At 36.8% G+C, this 19,879-nt stretch overlaps 1 protein-coding gene across 1 annotated transcript in view; it reads left to right on the top strand.

Moving 5' to 3' along the window:
• Window positions 1-217: 217 nt before the first annotated feature.
• Window positions 218-19,879, top strand: part of HOATZ (HOATZ cilia and flagella associated protein) — a gene marked incomplete at its 5' end in the record, with an annotated part of 37,959 nt that continues 18,297 nt past the window's right edge. Inside the window, 3 exons of the mRNA XM_079789374.1 lie at window positions 218-443; window positions 1,901-1,939; window positions 2,379-2,440. Coding sequence (XP_079645500.1) covers window positions 218-443; window positions 1,901-1,939; window positions 2,379-2,440 — 327 coding nt within the window. The remainder of the gene's footprint in view (window positions 444-1,900; window positions 1,940-2,378; window positions 2,441-19,879) is intronic.

The following is a 19,879-nucleotide window of genomic DNA, read 5'->3' as shown; positions in this document are numbered from 1 at the left end:
TGACTCTCCTCTCTGGACTCCATCTAAGACTGGTCCCGAAGCCTGTGGTCACTACAGACGTGGGCTTCCGAGGGCCCACCCATGCGCGCTGGACCTCAACATCTTCGGCGGAAACTAAGGGTTTCCGGCCTGGCCTGTTGCTGCCAACTGGAAGGTTCTCTGAGAGGCGGGGCTGGGAGAGGGGTCCGGGGAGCTTGGAGAAGCGTCCTCAGTTGCCATGGAAGCGAGGCCCAGTGCATGCCCTAGCCATGGGAAGAAGCCCTGTGAAATTTGTCCCCAGGGATTATTAGTATTCAGTGGCTCCTCAGAAAAGGACACCAGCTTGGCCAAGCAGTTTTGGATCACGGCGTCAATGTATCCTCCTAACGAATCCCAGTTGGTGCTGTCGGGCTGCAGCAGTCAGCGTCTGCCGGTGGCCGGGTCCTCTAAGAGCAGCGCCACTGGTGAGTAGCTGCCTCCAGTTTTCATGTCTGCCTCCACCTCAGTCAACATGGAAGATACCAGAGCCCCTCCCAGGAAAAACTGCTGAACATAATGCTTTTTCTTTTTTTTTCTTGATGGTTGACATTCAATATTAGTTTCAGGTGTACAGCGTGGTGATTACACATTTACATGACTTATGAAGTGATCCCCCCAACACAAGTCTAGTACCCATCATATATAATTACTACAACATTATTCACTATATTCCCTATGCTTTACTTTACAGCCTGTGACTATTTTTATAACTGGCAATTTGTACTTTCCAATCCCCTCACCTTTTTCATCCATCCCCTAATTCCCATCCCATCTGGCAATCATCAATTAGTTCTCTGTATCTACGAGTTTGTTTCTGTTTTGTTTGTTCACTTACTTTGTGCTTTAGATTCTACATCTAAAGTGAAGCCATATGGTATTTGTCTTTCTCTGTGTGACTTATTTCACTTAGCATCATACTTTCAAGGTCCATCCATGTTGCCCCAAATGGCAAGATTTCATTATTTATGGCTAATATCCCATTGTATATATGTACCATAACTTTATCCATGTATCTATCAAATTTAATTCTAAAATAAGAATCTTTCATTTGACATCTAAAACTCTATACAAATAGTTCTTAAAATTTCTCATCAATTCTTCTGCCCAAAAGGATCAGTGGTGTCTTTGCTATATCTAAAAGTACATCTTAACGTATCCTCTATAGCAGTGATGGGCAACCTTTTGAGCTTGGTGTGTCAAACTTCGCCAAAAAACTGAGCATAACTCGGGTAGTGTGTCACTTTGAGGAAAAAACTAACTCCAAGACTCTAGTCGCAAATGTTTCATCCTCAGGAGCAGCAAATGTTTCATCCTCGGCATGCGGCCGCGTGTCATCAGAAATGGCTACGCGTGTCATAGGTTCGCCATCACTGCTCTATAGCATCTATTTGGCCAAAGGGTATAGAAGCATCTGGGGAAATGTTATTATATCTTGGCTGAAAGGATATTAAGAACAGTCATTTAGCCCTAGCTGGTTTGGCTCAGTGGATAGAGCATTGGCCTTCAGACTGAAGGGTCCCGGGTTGGATTCCAGTCAGGGCCACATGCCTGGATTGCAGGCTCGATCCTCAGTAGCGGGTGTGCAGGAGGCAGCGAATCGATGATTCTCTCTCATCATTGATGTTTCTATCCCTCTCTCCCTCTCCCTTCTTCTCTGAAATAAATAAAAACTTTTTTTTAAAAATAGTCATTTACATAATTGAGTTCAAACATGAAATTCCTAGTGAAAGTTGAAGGCAGAGTTAACATTAGGAACCAAGTTCCTGGCGTGTAAGATCTTAGCAAGGCCTAAGACATAGAAATTGTTTTTATAGGTATAGAAAGCTTAAATACCTTTAATGCTGTTGTTTTCTAATGATTTATATTCTTTTGTAATTTTTAGAGAAAAGTTACTTGCAGTCTCTTTCCCTTGAGAAAAACAGTAAGTACCAAGTTTTATGCCTTTCAACATTCTGATTCCAAGATTAAGAAAATGTGAAATATACAGATACAACTTTACCCTTTGGCATAACCCTGCCTCAAAAACCACCCTATTTATTCAGAAGAAAATGCCTCTATTCCTATAACATCTTGAATAGGGATGTGGAAATTGGAATCTCTGATACCAAATACCTTTTCTTGTCTCTGGACTCAGGCATATTCATCTTCTAAAGATGAGAGTTGTTCTGCAGCCATAGCTAATTAATTCCATCTCCAATTATTTATGAATCTGATTTATAAAGTTTTAAGACATAGTACATATTTGTGTTTACCTTCCTACTCTATGTATTACCTTTTAATGTTTATGCAATTTTATATCAATATTATTGTAAAATCAAGATAAAAGTATTTCAGATTGAATATGACTTTATTTTCTTTAGAGGGAACAGATGCCATTGCTGAAACCCTAAAGATGGAGGAGAAAAAAAAGTATCTGGAAAAGGTAGGTCAACATTTCAGAAGGTCATCTGATTTTCATTAAGCTTTCTAAATAATCCCAATTATTCTTTTTTAACATCTGTATATAAAATTTTTCTACGTCTGGTATGTCTGCTTGAGCAAACAGAAAACCTTTGTTAGAATTTTAACTGAAGATTAAGAAATTCTATTAAACTGCCTATTCTCAGTCTCTACAAAAGCCCAGGATATATAGGAACAACAGAATTAGAGGGAAATGGAGAAGAATGGATTCACATACTTCCCCAAACCATATACAATGTTTTAAGAACAGAAATATTATAAAATCAGGAAAAATTGAATGTGACTGACTGTCTCAATAAATCAAAATTAAGTGAACAGAGGAATGAGTCTGTCACCATTTACACTAAGGGCTGAAATTAACACATTGATGTTGTCAAATCAGCTAGACAAGTCTCTTTTTGGCAATATCTTTTGTTTGCTTTTCACGATGTGGGCACAGCCTTTAAGTCAGCAATTAATACAGTGATTTATAGAAATACTTTATTTAGTTAATGGATAAATTCCATTCCTGTAACTGTTTCTGTACTATAAAGGCAAAGACAGAGGATTTGTTTTGGCCTAATGTCTTTAATCATTGCACATATTGGCAAACTCTGAAAGACTTATCGGGAATTCTGCATAAATTACAAAACAATGCATTTGAGTTTGCTGATCACATTAATTCTCTTTGTGGACTATTGCTGATTCCTCCAAACAAATTAGGTAATTAGAACAGTAAGCATTTTCTTCTCTCTCGAGGATATTAGGTATAGTATATTTATACTAGGACTTAAAGTGAGGGAAGAAGATTCATTTTCATTGAGGCAAAAATCATTAAAAATCTATTTCTTCAGCACTTTTGGAGTTAAAGTTTCATTTAATATCATTTTGGAAGGTATTTGAAATAAAATGTTAAAGATACACTATTATCAGTTGTTTCATCTTTTGTCAAACAATTAAGACAATATGGTATAAGCTGCAGGTGGATATTCTGCTAATGGACTATTATATTAGTATCTTAGAACTGGTTTCCTTGCCCCACGTTCTTCTATTAACTTATGAATTATTAATTCCACAGATATTTGTTGAGAGACTCCTCTATGCCAAGTACAGTACTAGATGCTGGGAATGCAAAAATAAAATGTGGTTCCTGATCTCAAGGAATTTACAATCTAGTGGGGGAAATAACCAATTAAAGTCAAGAATTATGATACATTATTATGATAGATGTATTCACATAATACTATGGAACATATTGAAGGACATTAAAATCAAGTTTAAGGAATCAAGAACTCTTCTCAGAGCAGTAGGGTTTCAAAAAATGTATAGAGTTAACCAGACAAAAATATATATATATATGCAAAACAATTATCTGCACTGCACTAGTTATCTACCTAAATCCCAAATCCAATTATGCTGATTTCCTACTGTATTAGTCTTCTGGGGATGCCCTAACAAAATACCACAGACCGAGTGGCTTAAACAATAGAACTTCATCTTCTCAGTTCTAGAGGCTGGAAGTCTGAGATCAAAGTGCAATCAGGGTGGGTTTCTGCTAAAGCCTCTCTGCCTGGCTTATCGATGGCCACCTTCTTGCTATGTCCTCACATGGCAGAGGGAGATCTCTGATGTCTCTTCTTATAAGGACACATCCTATCACATTAGGGCTCCACCTTGATAACTTCACTTAACCTTGTTACCTCTTCTAAAGGCCTTATCTCCAATTACAGTTACACTGAGGGGGTTGGGGGAGGGCCTCAACATAGGGACTTGAGAGGGATACAATTCAGCCCAAGCACCTACTGTATTCTTTTCCATGGCTCTCCATATCTGCAGGGTCAAGACCAAGCCCTTCAACATGGCATTCCAGTTCCTTTCCAACCTGACCATGACCTGACTGACTTCTCCTGCCACTATCTTCCTTACCTCGTACCCATCCCCCACTCCTAATGTACCTACTCTCTACAGTTGGTTCTCAACCACCAGGCTAGGCCACATTGTATACCACTCCCCATATGTGCTACCAGAGTGGTGGGCAATTTTTGCTAAACCTAAACATTTTATTCTGTATATCTGCCAAATTGTACATTTAGTCAAGTGGGTCTTGCAATGCAGTATAGAAGATTATGTTTTGGAGCGTAGAAGAGGTCTAACAAAACAGCAATCCAACAGAAAAGAAAGAGAATGTTGCTGAAACTGTGCCTGGTGAGTAAATAGGAGAGTTTAGTTAATACTGTGTACAGTACAGTTCTCTTCCAACAATGCCATGGTGCAAAAAGTGACCAAGAAAATCCTGCAATGTATTACTGGGATGTAGTATTACTGGGATGTAGTATTCCTAACAGCCAATTTAGTGAGTCAATGCTAAGCAGTTTACATGTATCTACTCATATTCTCCTTAAAACAACCTCATGATGCGTATAACCATTTAACCAAACAAAGCTTAAATGATTTTCCAAAGGCCTCGCAACTAGGAAGTGACAGAACCTAGATTCAAAGCCTGCATCCTAACACCAGAGCCCACGCGCCTCATTGTGTTGTAATGACTGCGGGCCATGGCATTGTTCAGACATGCTGTCAAATATTCTAAAATTCCAAACTAAAGTATGAAAACAAGCGTGAGACATAGCTTTCCCAGCCCTGCAGTACTATAAGCTGTTTCTTCAACCTGCAATGCAGTTTTATGTCTCTACCTGTAATTCTCCTCCTCTCCCCAATTTATATCTTCAAGACCAAGCTCAAATGCCACCTTCTCTGTGAAGCCTTCCCAGAGTGACCTCGAGACTAGCAGGTGAAGAGCTTCCTTCTCTCTGCTCCCAGAGCAAGTGCCATGTGCCTCTCTCCTAGTATTTGTCACAGTCTCTTATCTGTGTTGCATCTACTTGTGCGTGTTTCTGTCTTTCCCACTAGATTACAAGCCCATATTGTAGTGAACTTTGGAGACAAAGTGTTTTGGAAGTTGAACTCTGCCACTTACTATTTGTGTGACTTTCAGCAACCTATTAAACACCCATGAGGCTCAGCTTCCTCCGATATAAAAAGAGAAATGGTAAAAAAATATATCTATCTCATAGAGTTGATATAAGATGTAAAGTGCCTGGCCATACTTTGCCCTCAACAAATGTTAATTTTCTTCTTCTCTATGGGGACAGAAGTTATTTCTTATTTGCTTAACCCCATGCCTTTCCAGTTACTGAAACTCAAATATTTTTTATTGAAAAAATAAATACATAATAGAAGTAATAAATGAATGAAAGTATGCTCTCTACAGTGATATTTCCATTTTGTTTAGCCTTTCAACATATATTCATCAGGCAAATTTTCTAGACTAATAATTTTTGCAAGAATGTTCCCAAAAGCTAATCTGTTTGCAAGTCTGCTTTAGGGCCATTTCTAGCACCTCACCTCTTTTCTTGGTTTTGCTTGTATCTCATGGTCGATATATCATGAGAAGGCAAGATGATTCCCTATAATTGCTAAAACATAAAATCTATTTTGGGTACAACTGTTTTTCTAAGTCTATAGTACTCTCTCTGCATTGCTACCACCGTTATTCTAGGATTTGTAGCTTGATGACAGAAAGTAAATGGGAGTAGAAGTCCTTTTAAAACATTTACAATAACCTATTTAGTTTGAGAAAATCTTATACATGTTTTGAACATATACGTGATAAGTAAATTCCTGGAATGATATTCATTTTAAAATGGGAAATAATATTTCCCATCAATTCTCTTAAAGGTTTTTTTTTTCTTCCACTATCTCCTTAAAATTAATGAAAATCTAAAAATTTATTTTCCATCTCTCTTAAAAGTACCTTTATGGCTTTCTCTCCTCAACTGATATTGATTTTTCAGTTGTTGAAATTTTTTGAAACTTTAATGTTATCCTCTATTTTGGAATATTTTCCAGGTATACATTATACATGTTTTTGGTTAGTGGACAAAATGCTGTTAATCACTTCTATTTCTGTGATGGATATCCATGGCAGGAAATCAAAAACAATTGTGTGTGTCCATAAAGGAACCCAGAGAGCACTATATGGACCACTATTCTACCTCGGAGAGTTCCAAAGCAGTCTGAAAACGTTCTAATAAATGCATAGTCAGCTCATTCTGTGAAATCATAAAACTAATTTGCTTTCTAGTTTTGCCACCTTTATAATGACTATCTCTTTATGAAAAGCAGTATAAGTGATGCATTTGCTTGGAGATGGAAGAAGAGAACAGAGCAGTATTTTATGGTACATATATAGAGAGAGATGACATATTTGGAAATATCCACTTGGAATCAAAGTTTTAGCATGAGTAAATAAATATAAAATCCTTTTACAAGGAAATTATTTAATCGGCATATCAACATCTCAGATACACCCTTTATTGGGAATGGGGTTTTAACCTCTCCTATCACCCAACCTATGCAACCAATACTGTAAGTTTAAGCCAAAAGTGAGTTTGCTATCTATCATTTCTGTGAAAAAGAAGCAAATTGTACTATGATAAGTGCATTCTTTGAAGAAGAAGAATCTAAGAGGTTTCACAGGGTGTTTTCTTAGGCACTGAAGCATGAAAGTGGAAATGAAAATTTAATGTTATTCTTTGTTATCCTACACCAAGCATGTCAAACTAAAAAGCTAACACTAGCCAAATAAACAAGGTTTAAGTTTATGAGGGCTGCAAAAAAACAAAAGCTTCAATTTTCATAGAAACATAGGTTTATTTCGATAGAGACATACTGAATACAAAGGGCTAAAATAAATGAGTAATCATTAACATAAAATAATAGAACATTTTAATAAAAATTAATATTTTTCTTGAACATTAACTTACCAGACACTGAATAATGCACAAATTAATAAGCGTAACACAAATAAACCGATTTTTCTTGTTCTCCAAAAGCAAAATATTTCCTGTTGCGCATACCAAACAAGTCAGTACAAGACTAATGATGTGGCAACTGGCTGCTAAAATATTTGCTGCTAGTATTAGTGGAGAGAAATGATGCGCCTGTGTGTAAGGCGCGTACAGGAAATGAATGCAACACGATTATAGTAATCAGTCATTAGTGAATGTTATAGTTCATTATTAATAATTATGTATAACAGGATATTGTAAAAATTAAGTTATGAAATTTTTATTAAAACCTTTCTTACATAAAGTTATATTGGCTGGTCCGCAAAAATATTCATTGTGGGCTGCATGTGGCCCACAGGCCACAAGTTTGACATGCTTGTCCTACACTTTCAAAGTTAGTGTCGTAGAGTCAAACCAGAGATGTAGGGAATTCAGATAAATAAATCCTCTTTGGTGTCATATTGATCAGGATTGGCTTGCCAGACAAAGCTAAATTTTCTCAGTGTTATCTGCTTTATTTTAGTTTTGAGTTTCCACCCCAATGTAGTATTAACAGAGTTCCTTTCTCCCCATAAGACAAATACCACTAGGAATGGTGGATTTCTCTTTCACCAACAAAATATAGTCACTTAAATTCTTGTTCCTAATTTATCAAATAATTCAGGTGGAAGAATCATAAAAACAGACTGTGTATTCACAATAAGAAGCAAATGTTTTGGTAGCAAATGATAGTTAAAAGATTATATGAATACTAATTACTTTTTTATATCATCTACAGTACCACTTTGTTTTCAAACATTATTTAATCTTGGAGAACATGTTCAGTTGAGAGATGAAGTCCCCTGCAGGCCTGGTCACCCCTAACTTAATCTTTAGTGACACTTAACAGTCAATGAAACATTCTTGGGGAAAAGAGTGAGATTTGGGACCAAGTAGCTGAATTCATTGCCCCAGACAGCCCCAGCCTCAGAGTTGGATAAGGCCGTGCCCCCAGCTGCATCTCTTACTCTTTTTTCCAAAGGTCTGTATATTTTCTATACACATTCACCTTAAGAACAAAATTAAAACCCTACAGTACAATTGGACAGGGACCCATACTGATGATCTGTTTGCAATGATTGAATGAAACTATCAAATGCAGAATGAAGCAAAAAAAAAGGATCATGTATTTTTTAAATAAATGCAGAACTATCCATTTGATTTCAGTTACATGAAGCATTAATGTTCAAATTAGTTGATACCTTAAAAGCAGCAGGAATTATTAGAGAGCTGTATTATTCTGTGGATCAGATGACTCATAAAAGAATTATGGCATACCTGAAATCAATAATATAACATTCTTTTCCCTTTGCCTCTATCAAAGACAAGATGAAAAATCATGGGCAAGTTATATTGGAGCAGATAATAAAGTTAAACAATTTATGTATCTATATTTACTTCATCATTTGACCATTTTTCTATGAGAAGACATGTTAGTCATGTTAAATGTAGTCAAGAATGCCCTCAGAGCCTGAGGTGATACAATCATTCATCTGTTTGGCTCAAGGTTTTACAGCCACTCTGTTGGTAATATTTGCAAATTCACTTACTTGCTACAATTTATAACTCCAAAGTCAATGCTCGTGGTGCTTCAATGGTCATTGGTGGACACCCACAGAACAGTGAGCACTTTGTGTTGCCCAAACACGTTTCTAGTTGAGGATGAACAAGGTGATGGTGCTCTGCTTCCTGTTTCAGCTCTTTCACTACGAACAGGTTTCCTTTCTGCAGTTTAGTTAGTGCCACGTCTTTAGCTTTTTGAAAAATTATTTTACTGTTTAAGAAAAGCCTCTTAAGTGCTGAAATGCTGTCCTAAGTGCAAGAAGTTGTCATATACCTTACGGGGGAAAGATACGTATTAGATAAGCTTTGTTCAGACAGGAGTTATAAATAAACTAGAGGCCTGGTGCATGAAATTCGTGCACGGGGGGATGGGGGTGTCCCTCAGCCCAGCCTGCACCCTCTCCAATCTGGGATCCCTCTCACAATCCAGGACTGCTGGCTCCCAACTGCTCGCCTGCCTGCCTTCCTGATTGCCCCTAACCTCTTCTGCCTGCCAGCCTGATCACCCCCTAAGCACTCCCCTGCCAGACTGATTGATGCCTAGCTGCTCCCCTGCCAGCCTGTTTGGCCCTAACTGCCCTCCCCTGTAGGCCTGTTCACCCCTAACTGCCCTCCCCTGCAGGCCTGGTCACCCCTAACTGCCCTCCTCTGCCGGCCTGGTCACCGCTAACTGCCCTCCTCTGCAGGCTTGGTCGCCCCCAACTTCCCTCCCTTGCAGGCCTAGTCCCTCCCAACTGCCCTCCCCTGCTGGCCTGATCACCCACAACTGCCCTCCCTTGAAAGCCTGATCCCTCCCAACTGCCCTCCCTGCTGGCCATATTGTGGTGGCCATCTTGTGTCCACATGGGGGCAGCCATCTTGTGTGTTGGAGTGACGGTCAATTTGCATATTGTTCTTTTATTAGATAGGATTAGATAGGATAGAGGCCTGGTACATGGGTGGGGGTCAGCTGGTTTGCCCTGAAGGGTGTCCTGGATCAGGGTGGGGGTTCCCTTGGGACATGGGGCAGCCTAGGTGAGGGGCCTGTGGTGGTTTTCAGGCCTGCCATGCCCCCCGGTGACCCAAGCGGAGGCCCTGGGATCTGGGATTTATTTATCTTCTATAATTGAAACTTTGTAGCCTTGAGCGGAGGCCTGGGCCTGCCAAGGCAAGCAGAAAGCTTGGCTTCCTCCATGGCTGGGGAAACCCAAGCCTCTTGCTCTCTCCGTGGCTGTAGCCATCTTGGTTGGGTTAATTTGTATACTTGCTCCTGATTGGCTGGTGGGTGTGGCTGGTGGGTGTGGTGGAGGTATGGTCAATTTGCATATTACTCTTTTATTAGAAAGGATGATGCTGACTTTGGGTTCTATATTGATAAATCAACAGTATATTTTAAATAAGGTGTCTTTAAAGACAAACACACATCAAAAAAGTTATATATTGATCCTTTGATGAAATGTAACCAAAGGCAGGCAGGAAGCTAGGAACAATGGTTCAGTATTTGCTAATTCAGTGTTTACAGCCACTTTATAAACCATAGCTACTGCGAATGAAAATTGACTACACTAAAATTGGTTGAACTATAGTTTAATATACAAAGTATTTTACTATATGCCTCCTGCCTCACCTCCCAGCCTCATTTACCACCATCCCCCTTTAAGTGCAATTCATACAATAACTTTTTTAAAATTATTTTTTAGAGAGAGGAAGGGAGAGAGAGAGAGAGAGAGAGAGAGAGAGATCAATATGATTGAGAGAAACATCAATTGGTTGCTTCCTGCATGCACCCCAACCAGGGATCAAACCCACAATCTGGGTATGTGCCCTGACTGGGAATAGAACCTGACACCTTTTGGTTCATAGGACAATGTTCCAACCAACTGAGCCACACTGGCCAGGGCCACACTATAGCCATTTTGAACCCCTTGTAGTTCCTAGAACCCACCAAGGTGTTTCATACCTCCATGACATTGAGCCTACCATTTCTTCTAACTGGAAATGCCTTTCTCCCATTCTTCCCATTTAGGTAATGCCTGCTTTTACTCTAAAACTATTCAATGGTCACATTCAAGTCTTTTCTTACCTTCACATATTCCCCAGTCTGCTACAAAGGCCCCTTCCTTTGTGCTTCCCTAGGACCCTGTACATCCCCCTGCCATAGTACAGGACCCTGTACATCCCCCTGCCATAGTGCTGTGGTGTGGCTGATGTATTTCTCCTGCAGGCTCTACGTTCCTTAAGTGAAAGGATCATAACTTCTTTGACTTTATAATCACAGGGCCTGTCAAATAGTACATGATCTTCTATCAAACAAATGCTTACAAATTAATACATGGATGATTTAACTTGTCTGAACAAGGATTCTGCATGATAGCCTAGTCCCTTGAGTTAGATGTCATATGAGGTACTCATTTCATAAGAGGACAATGCAAAATAGGATTGGCCAAGACTCAGAGGCCTCACACATTCACAGGTACTGAACAGACCTGCAGGCAGTTGTGCGAAAGGATGTGCAAGCAATAGACAAGAGTGAAAATGCATCAGTGTGAGAGAGAAACATTGGTCACAGAAGAAAGTCACAGCAGATGAGCATTGTATGTTTTCTGAAGGAAGTGATACCAGAAAAAGGCAATAGTTAGAAATTTAAAATCATGGTGTCAAGTTTCAACCACATGTAAGAGAAGCCTTGGTGTGGTAATTAGGACACAGGGTCAGGAGTGGAAAATAAGGCAGGACTCTATCCCAGTGTAGCTGAGATACTAGACAAGGTACTGAACACAGGGGACAGAAAGTTTTCCATATACTATGACTTAGGAACAAGTGAGAGGCTTGATATAGAAAAGAAAGCCAAGTCCTAGAAGTATATACTCTTCCTCCAAACTACAGTCACATTGTTAACCAGTTGAGTTATTCCCTGAAAACTACTTTATAGCCATCAATACTTAAGACAAACAAATTGAAATAACTATGGTAATTTGGGGTAGAGGGAAGTGCAAGTCAAAAAATATTGTTCAAAAATCAATTTACAAACAGTTGATTCTATTATTGAAATAAACTTTTTTTAAAAATTTTTCATTGTAAAAGTAATCCAGTAATTTATTTTAAAAAACCTAGAAGTTATTTAGGATTTATTTAATTTATTTTTAAAAACCCAGAAGTTATTTAGGATACTACAGTAGTCTCCCCTTATCCACAGGATATATGTTCCAAGACCTCCAGTGGATGCCTAAAACCACAGATAGTACTGAGCCCTATCTATACTAGGGTTTTTTCCTAATCATTCATACCTATGATAAAGAGTAACTTATAAATTAGGCACAGTGAAAGATAACAATAACTATAATTATTAATCAATTAAACATTTATAACAATATATTGTAATAAAAGTTATAGTTATGTGAATGTGGTCTCTCTCAAAATACCTTCTATTTTTTTTTTTGAAAGGGCACTTGGATCAAAATAACTTATTGTACCTTCTTGTGATTGTGTGAGATAATGCCTAAGTGATGAGATAAAGTGAGGTGAATGACATAGGCATTGTGATATTATAAGGCATTAGGAATTAGGATATTATAAGGGTTACTTGAACACAAGCACTGCAATATCATGACAGTCAATCTGATAACTGAGACAGCTAACTAACGTGTGGGTACCGTATACATCATGGGTACATGGACAAAGGCATAATTCATATCCCAGGTGGAACAGATTGCGAGGGCATGAGGTTTTATCATACCACTCAGAACAGCCCGCAATTTAAAACTTGTGAGTTGTTTATTTCTGGAATTTTTCCATTTAATATTTCCGGATCAAGGTTGATCATGGGTAACTGAAACCATGGGAAGCAAAACTGCAGATAAGGGGTAGGGGGGACTACTGTATATCTAAACTTTGAAACTTTTAGTTATATAAAGGATCAATTTTTAGAGCACTGAGTAAGTTAAAACAAAGAAAAACAATTGTGTTAGGTACTGGAGCACAACAATGAACAACAGCAACAAAAAAGACAACATATTTTAAATATACAAATTCTGTCCTTACATAAAATTTGCAATCTAATCAGGGAGAGATATTTATGAAAGAATTCTACATGGTGTTAAGAAAACATTTAATAGGGCAATATTAATCCAACCAAGAAAATTAGGGAGGATTTCTGAAAACTTGAAGCTGAGATTTGACGGAAGAGTGGGCATTAATTAGGTCAGAAAGAGGGGTGAAGAGAGCATTGGGAGAGTATTTTAGGCATAGAAATAGCCATGCAAAGACCCTGTGCTTCAGAAGGCTAAGCACCTTTCAGAAGCTGAATGACCAGTGTGGTAATGTGAAGCCATCGAAGGCCTTTAGGTTAGGGGATGATAATATCAGATTTGTTTGAAAAAGTTCAGGAGATGTGATATGGAGAATGGGTTAAAAGTGCAGTGGAGAAGGGAGGAACCAGAGAGGAGGCCATTGCAATCATCTATTGGAAGGTGATGGTAGCTTGGATTAGGAAAAAAAGATTTGAGAGATATGTAGCAAGTAAAATAACTGGGACTTCACTTACATATTGGACATGGAAGGTAAGGCATGGCAAGGTATCAAAGATAACTCATAGCTTTCTGGATTGCTGAACAGGATTATGGTGCCATTTGTGAAACAAGGAACATTAAATGAAGGTCAGGTGTTGACATTTATTGGAAAGAAGTGAGGGGTTAAAAGTTCAGTTTAGACCAGGGGTGGGGAACCATTTTATGCCTAGGGCCATTTGGATATTTATAACATCATTCGAGGGCCATACAAAATCATCAACTTAAAAATTAGCCTGCTATGTTTGGTCAAACATTTAATTAACTCACCCCCAATGGCTTGGCAGGGCCAGACCAAATGATTTTGTGGGCCTTATACAGTCCACAGGCTGGACGGTCCCTACTCCTGAATTATTAGACGTACTGAATTTCAGGTACCTTTGAGGTAAGCCAATTTGAGCTTTCAGATAGGCCTGTGAATATATGGGCTAGAGAAGTATGGGCCAGGGATGAGATAGCATCATCTGGATGGGGAATCCCCAACCCTCTCCTCACAACTTCACAGCAAGGCAGGAAAGACATATCTGATAGATGAAGTTAGTCCCATTCACCCATTCATCATACCTACGTAACATCAACATGATGAAAACCTTAATTGTTTGCCTTGATAATTATTGTAGGCTAAATCATTAATAGTATGTAATTCAATCATATATAGAAGTACCTTTAGTATATCTATCTATAGTTTATTTAATTTTAAAATGTAATGCTCATTTTATGCTCATGTTTTTTTCAACATTAAAATTCAGATCTCACTTAATTGCTTTAAAAAATAAGTGCATTTTAAAGCAATATTAAAGCAGTTTTTAAAGTCACTTTTACTTTTATGCATTTGTTTTGTGTAAATTTTTTAAAACAAGAATTGTGTTCTTGAAGTAATTATTATTGGTTTTCCACTAAGATATATGTAATAGAACTAAGAAAAAAATGTAACAGAACCAAGAAAATACACATTTTCCTTCTTCAAAACAGATAAATTCATATTTTGTTGAAACATACATTTAAGAAAAATGTTTTGGACTCCCTCTTATGTAATTACTGATACGTTTTTCTCATTTTAGTAAGCTGTCATTTTTCTATGAAAATTATATATGTCGGAGCTGGGAAATGAGCCAGGGTCAAGTAATTTCCAGGAAGTACAGAAAGGTGCTTAGATATGCATTTTTTCTGCAAGTCAGCATTCTTCCTCTCTCCGATTAATATTCCTCTAACATCTTTCATCCACTCCCATAAATTACTGTGTTAGGTCTTCGTTCTAAAAATCAGGTTAGTGCTAGAAAAAGCCTTTTCACTTATTATTCAGACTATCTTTTAAAGTGCACAGCAGATCATTTGAGGTCTAACAGTTCTGTATCTTATTGTAATAGATATAAATTTACTATATGAAAATTATAGAATATACATATCAGATTTCAAGGAATAGACACAGGGAATGGTAGTAAATTCATAGAATATATTCATAGTTGAAGCATTCTGTTATCAGAATCAACAAGCTAAGAGATGCATACTGCCTTTTGTAATCAAGCCCAAAATGAAACTTTTTACTAATACATAGTTTTACTGTAAGCAAGAAAAAGTCTCACCTTCCTTAAGATTGTATTTGTAACATAAAATAGAAATATAACCCACTAAGAATTAAGATGTTCAGGTATTAGGTGATATCTCATTGTGGTTTTAATTTGCATTTCTCTAATGATTAGTGACTTTGAACATCTTTTCATATGTCTATTGGTCATCTGTATATCCTCTTTAGAGAATTTTCTATTTAGGTCCTCTGCCTATTTTTTTTTAATGATTGTTTTTTGGTGTTAAGTTGTGTGAGTTCTTTTTTTAAAAAAAAATGTTTTTATTGATTTCAGAGAGAGGAAGAGAGAGGGAGAGCGATAGAAACATCAATGGTGAGAGTCGATTGGCTGCCTCCTGCACGCCCCCTACTGGGGATTGAGCCTGGAACCCAGGCCTGTGTCCTGCCTAGAAAAAGAACCCAAATGTGACTTCCTGGTTCATGGGTTGATGCCCAACCACTGGGAAACACTGGCTGGGCAAATTGTGTGAGTTCTTTATATTTTTTGGTTATTATTCTCTTATTGAATGTGTCATTGGCAAATATCTTCTATTAAGTAAATTGTCTTTTCATTTTGTTGATGGTTTCCTTTACTGTGCAAAAAAAAATTTTTTATATAGTTCCATCTGTTTATTTTTTGTTTTGCTTCCCTTGTTTAAGGAGACATATCTAAAAAAATATTACTAAGAGTGATGTCAATAGTGTACTGCTTATGTTTTCTTCTAGGAGTTTTATGGTTTGAAATCTTGCATTTAAAATCTTTAATCCCATTTTGAGTTTATTCTTTTATATAGTATAAGAAAGTGGTCAAGTTTCATTTTTTCAAAACCACTTATTGAACAGACTGTCTTTAACCCTTGTATATTTTTTCCTCCTTTGTCATAGATTAATTGACCATATAGGCATAGGTTTATTTTTGGGCTCTCTATATTCTGTTCCATTGATCTATTGTCTACTTTTATGCCAGTACCATGCTGTTTTAATTGCTATAGTCTTTTTTTATTTCTTTATTGATTAAGGTATTACATATGTGTCCTTACTACAATCTTGAGAATAGTTTTATATCAGATAGAATGATACCTCCAACTTTGTTCTTCTTCCTGAAGATTGCTTTAGCTATTCAGGATCTTTTGCAGGTCCATATAAATTTTAAAATTACTTATTCTAGTTCTGTGAAAAAATGACATTGGTATTTTGATAGGGATTACAGTGAATCTATAAATTGTTTGGGGTAGCATGGACATTTTAACAATGTTATTTCTTCCTATCCATGAGCACACTATATGCTTCCATTTATTTTGTATCTTCTTCAATTTCTTTATTCAATGTCTTATTATTTTCCAAGTACAGGTCTTTGACCTCCTTGGTTAAATTTATTTTTAGGTATTTTTTAATCCTCACCTGAGAACATGCTAAGAGAGAGGAAGGGAGGAGAGAGAGAGAGAGAGAGAGAGAGAGAGAGAGAGAGAGAGAGAGAGAGAGAGAGAGAGAGGATAAACACTGATCAGTTGCCTTCTGTATGTGCCTGACCAGGGATCAAACCCAAAACCCAAGTATCTGTCATGCCCTGACTAGGAATAGAACCAGCAACCTTTTGGTGCACAGAACAACACTCAACCAACTGAGCAAGTCTTGCAACTGATATCTGAATATTAATTTTATATAATGCTTATCTACTAAATTCATTTATCAGCTCTAATAGGGTTTTTTGTGTGCAATCTTCTCTATATGTAGTATCATGTCATCTGCAAATAATGACAGTTTTACTTTTTCCTTTCCAATTTGGATACCTTTTATTATGCTTTTTCTTGTTTGATTTCTGTGGCTAGAACTTCCAATACTATATTGAATAGAAGTGGTAAAAGTTGACATCCTTGCCTTGTTCCTGATCTTAAGGAAAACACTTTTAAGTTTTAATGTTAGCTGTGGATTTGTCATATACAGCCTGTATTGTGTTGAGGTATGTTTTCTCTATTCTTACTTTTCTGAGAATTTTTATCACAAAGTGAATTTGTCAAATGCTTGTTCTGTTTCTATTGATATGATCATATGATTTTTATTCTTTATTTTGTTTATGTTATGTATCACATTAATTGATTTGTGAATACTAAACCAATGTTGCATCCCAGGATAAATATCACTTGATCATGGGGTGTATGATCTTTTTAATGTATTGCTGAATTCAGTTTGCTAATATTTTGTTGAGGACTATTCTTAACTCTTTAAGCTTTCTTTTTTTTTTTTTTTTTTTTTTGCAAAGTGCTACATGATACCATAAAATAAGTAATTAACTTTGAAGAAAGCTGGCCCTAAACTGGATTAGCTACCCCTGCTGTGTATTCCCATAGCACACATTTCCTACTAGAATATAAATTTTTCTGTGAGAGCAGAAACTCTGTCTTCTTCACCATAGTTAACCCTAATTAATTCTTCCTTTTCAGAATAAAGAAACCATTCTGTAAGTGTGTTAGATGTAAATATACAAAAATCTCTACTATGGGTTTGAAGTAGATCAGCAAAAGAAGCATAGGATATGGAGTCAAACAGAACTGGGAATATGGAGTCAAACAGAACAGTTACTACTTAGCTAAGTGAAACTGAGAAAAGTTGCTAATTTTTATGTGGTTAAGTTTATTTTATCTATAAAGAGGTGATAATAACATCATCTACCTCACCATGTTAGGAGGATTAAATGAGTAATTCCTCACACAGGCTTGATATCCAGATGTTACTCAATGAAACTGTTTTTGTCTTATCTGTTTTCTCTTTTTTTTTCCCAGCCATAATTGAAAAATAAAATTTTAGCAGGTACAAAATAAGCTTTAGTATTAACTGAAATGCTTTGATTAAAGTGGTACATTTCAAAGGTGGTGAGAAGATTACTAGAGACATAGTCAAGTGTGCACATCTGATTAAAAAATACAATCAAGATCGGCTTGTTCATACTATTAAAGAGCTTCTCCTGTTATTCCCCCTTAATCCTCTTTATGTATCAACTACAAAAGAAAAGTTACCAATAGAGATATATTTTAACTATCGAGCAAAAATGTGTGGGCAAAGTTGATTTAACACTTGCAGGTAATTAAAAGTCATTGAATTTATCATAATGCCTCTCTTCAGATTAAGAGGTGAATGCCATAATAATCCTGAAGGTCTGGGTCAGTGGCTCTCAACCAGACACTATCAAAAATTAACCAGGAGAGGAATATTTGCAAATACACATACCCTTTGCGACAGTTCTTAAAAGCATAGAAAAAGACTCCAGTATAGAAGCTAACTTACTAAAGCCAAAGCACTATTAAAAATGGTAAATAATACAGCAAGAAGACCCAATTCCATCCAAAGCAAGCTCAACTGATGAGTTAAATGTTTACTAAAACGGAAATTATTAATATGGCCCTAATTTGCATAAGTACTATAAGTCTGGTTTGCTTGTTAATTATGTTTTTGTGTTGGAGTAAATGTGTGGTCCTATTTTTAGAATTCTTTTTTAAATATTTCTTATTTTTCAATTATAATTGGCATCCAATACTATATTAGTTTAGATATACAACCCAGTGACCTGATATACATATAACCTATGAAGCGATCACCTCAATAAATCCATGACTCATCTGGAACCACAGATAGCCACCACATCATTGACTATGTTACCTATGAGATACTTTACATCCTCATGACTATTTTGTAAATACCAATTTGTGCTTCTCAATCCTTTCACCTTTTTTACTCAGACTCTAAACCCCCCTTCTTCTAGCAACCATCACAATGTTCTTTGTATCTGAGTCTGTTTCTGTTTTGTTTGTTCATTTATTTTGTTCTTTAGATTCCACAGATAAGTGAAATCATCTGGTATTTATCTTTCTCTGTCTGATGGATTCACTCAGCACCATACCTTCTAGGTCTATCCATGTTGTCACAATTGGAAAGATTTCATTTTTTTTATGGCTGATATTCCATTTCAAATATATACCTCATCTTCTTTATCCTTTCGGCTATTGATGGCACTTAGATTGCTTCCATATCCTGACTATTGTAAATAATGCTGCAATGACCATATGGATGCATAAGACTTTTTGAATTAGTGTTTTGGGTTTCTTCAAATAAATGCCCAGAAGTAGAATTTCTGGGACCTTTTTGTCTCTTGTTACAGCCTTTGTTTTAAAGTTTATTTTATTCAGTATAACTATTGCTACCCCAGATTTTTTATTCATTTTTATTTTCATGAACTTTTTCCATCCCTTTTCTTTCAGTCTGTGTGCATCTTTCAAACTGAAGTGAATTTCTTTTAGACAGCATATATATGGGTCTTATTTCCTTATACATTCAGATATTCTGTGTCTTTTGATTGGAGCACTTAATGCATTTGTATTTAAAGTAATTGTTGATATATATATGTACTTATTGCCATTTTATTTATTTATTTATTTACTTACTTATTTTTTTATATCCTCACCTCATGATATATTTATTGATTTGAGAGAGGGGGAGAGGGATAAAGAGAGACATCAATGTGAGAGAGAAACATCAATCTACCACCTCCCGTACGCACCTGACTGGGGATTGAACCTGCAACCTTTTGGTGTATGGGACAACAGTCCAACTAACTGAGCCAACCAGCCAGGCCTGCCATTTTATTATATATTTGGTCTTTGTTTTTCTTCTTCTTAAGGAAGACCCTTTAACATCTCTTTGTGACGATGGTGGTGGTGAACTCCTTTAGCTTTTTCTTGTCTGGGTAGCTTTATCTGTCCATAAATTCTAAAATTAGCCTTGTTGAGCAAAGTAATATTGATTGTAGGTCCTTGCTTTTCATCATTTTGAACATTTCTTGCCAATTCCTTCTGGCCTTCAAACTTTCT

Source organism: Cnephaeus nilssonii (assembly GCF_951640355.1).
Source record: "Cnephaeus nilssonii genome assembly, chromosome: 13".
Lineage (NCBI taxonomy): Eukaryota > Metazoa > Chordata > Mammalia > Chiroptera > Vespertilionidae > Cnephaeus > Cnephaeus nilssonii.
The sequence above is the reverse complement of the archived record's forward strand: the minus strand, read 5'-3'. Positions and strand labels throughout refer to the sequence as shown.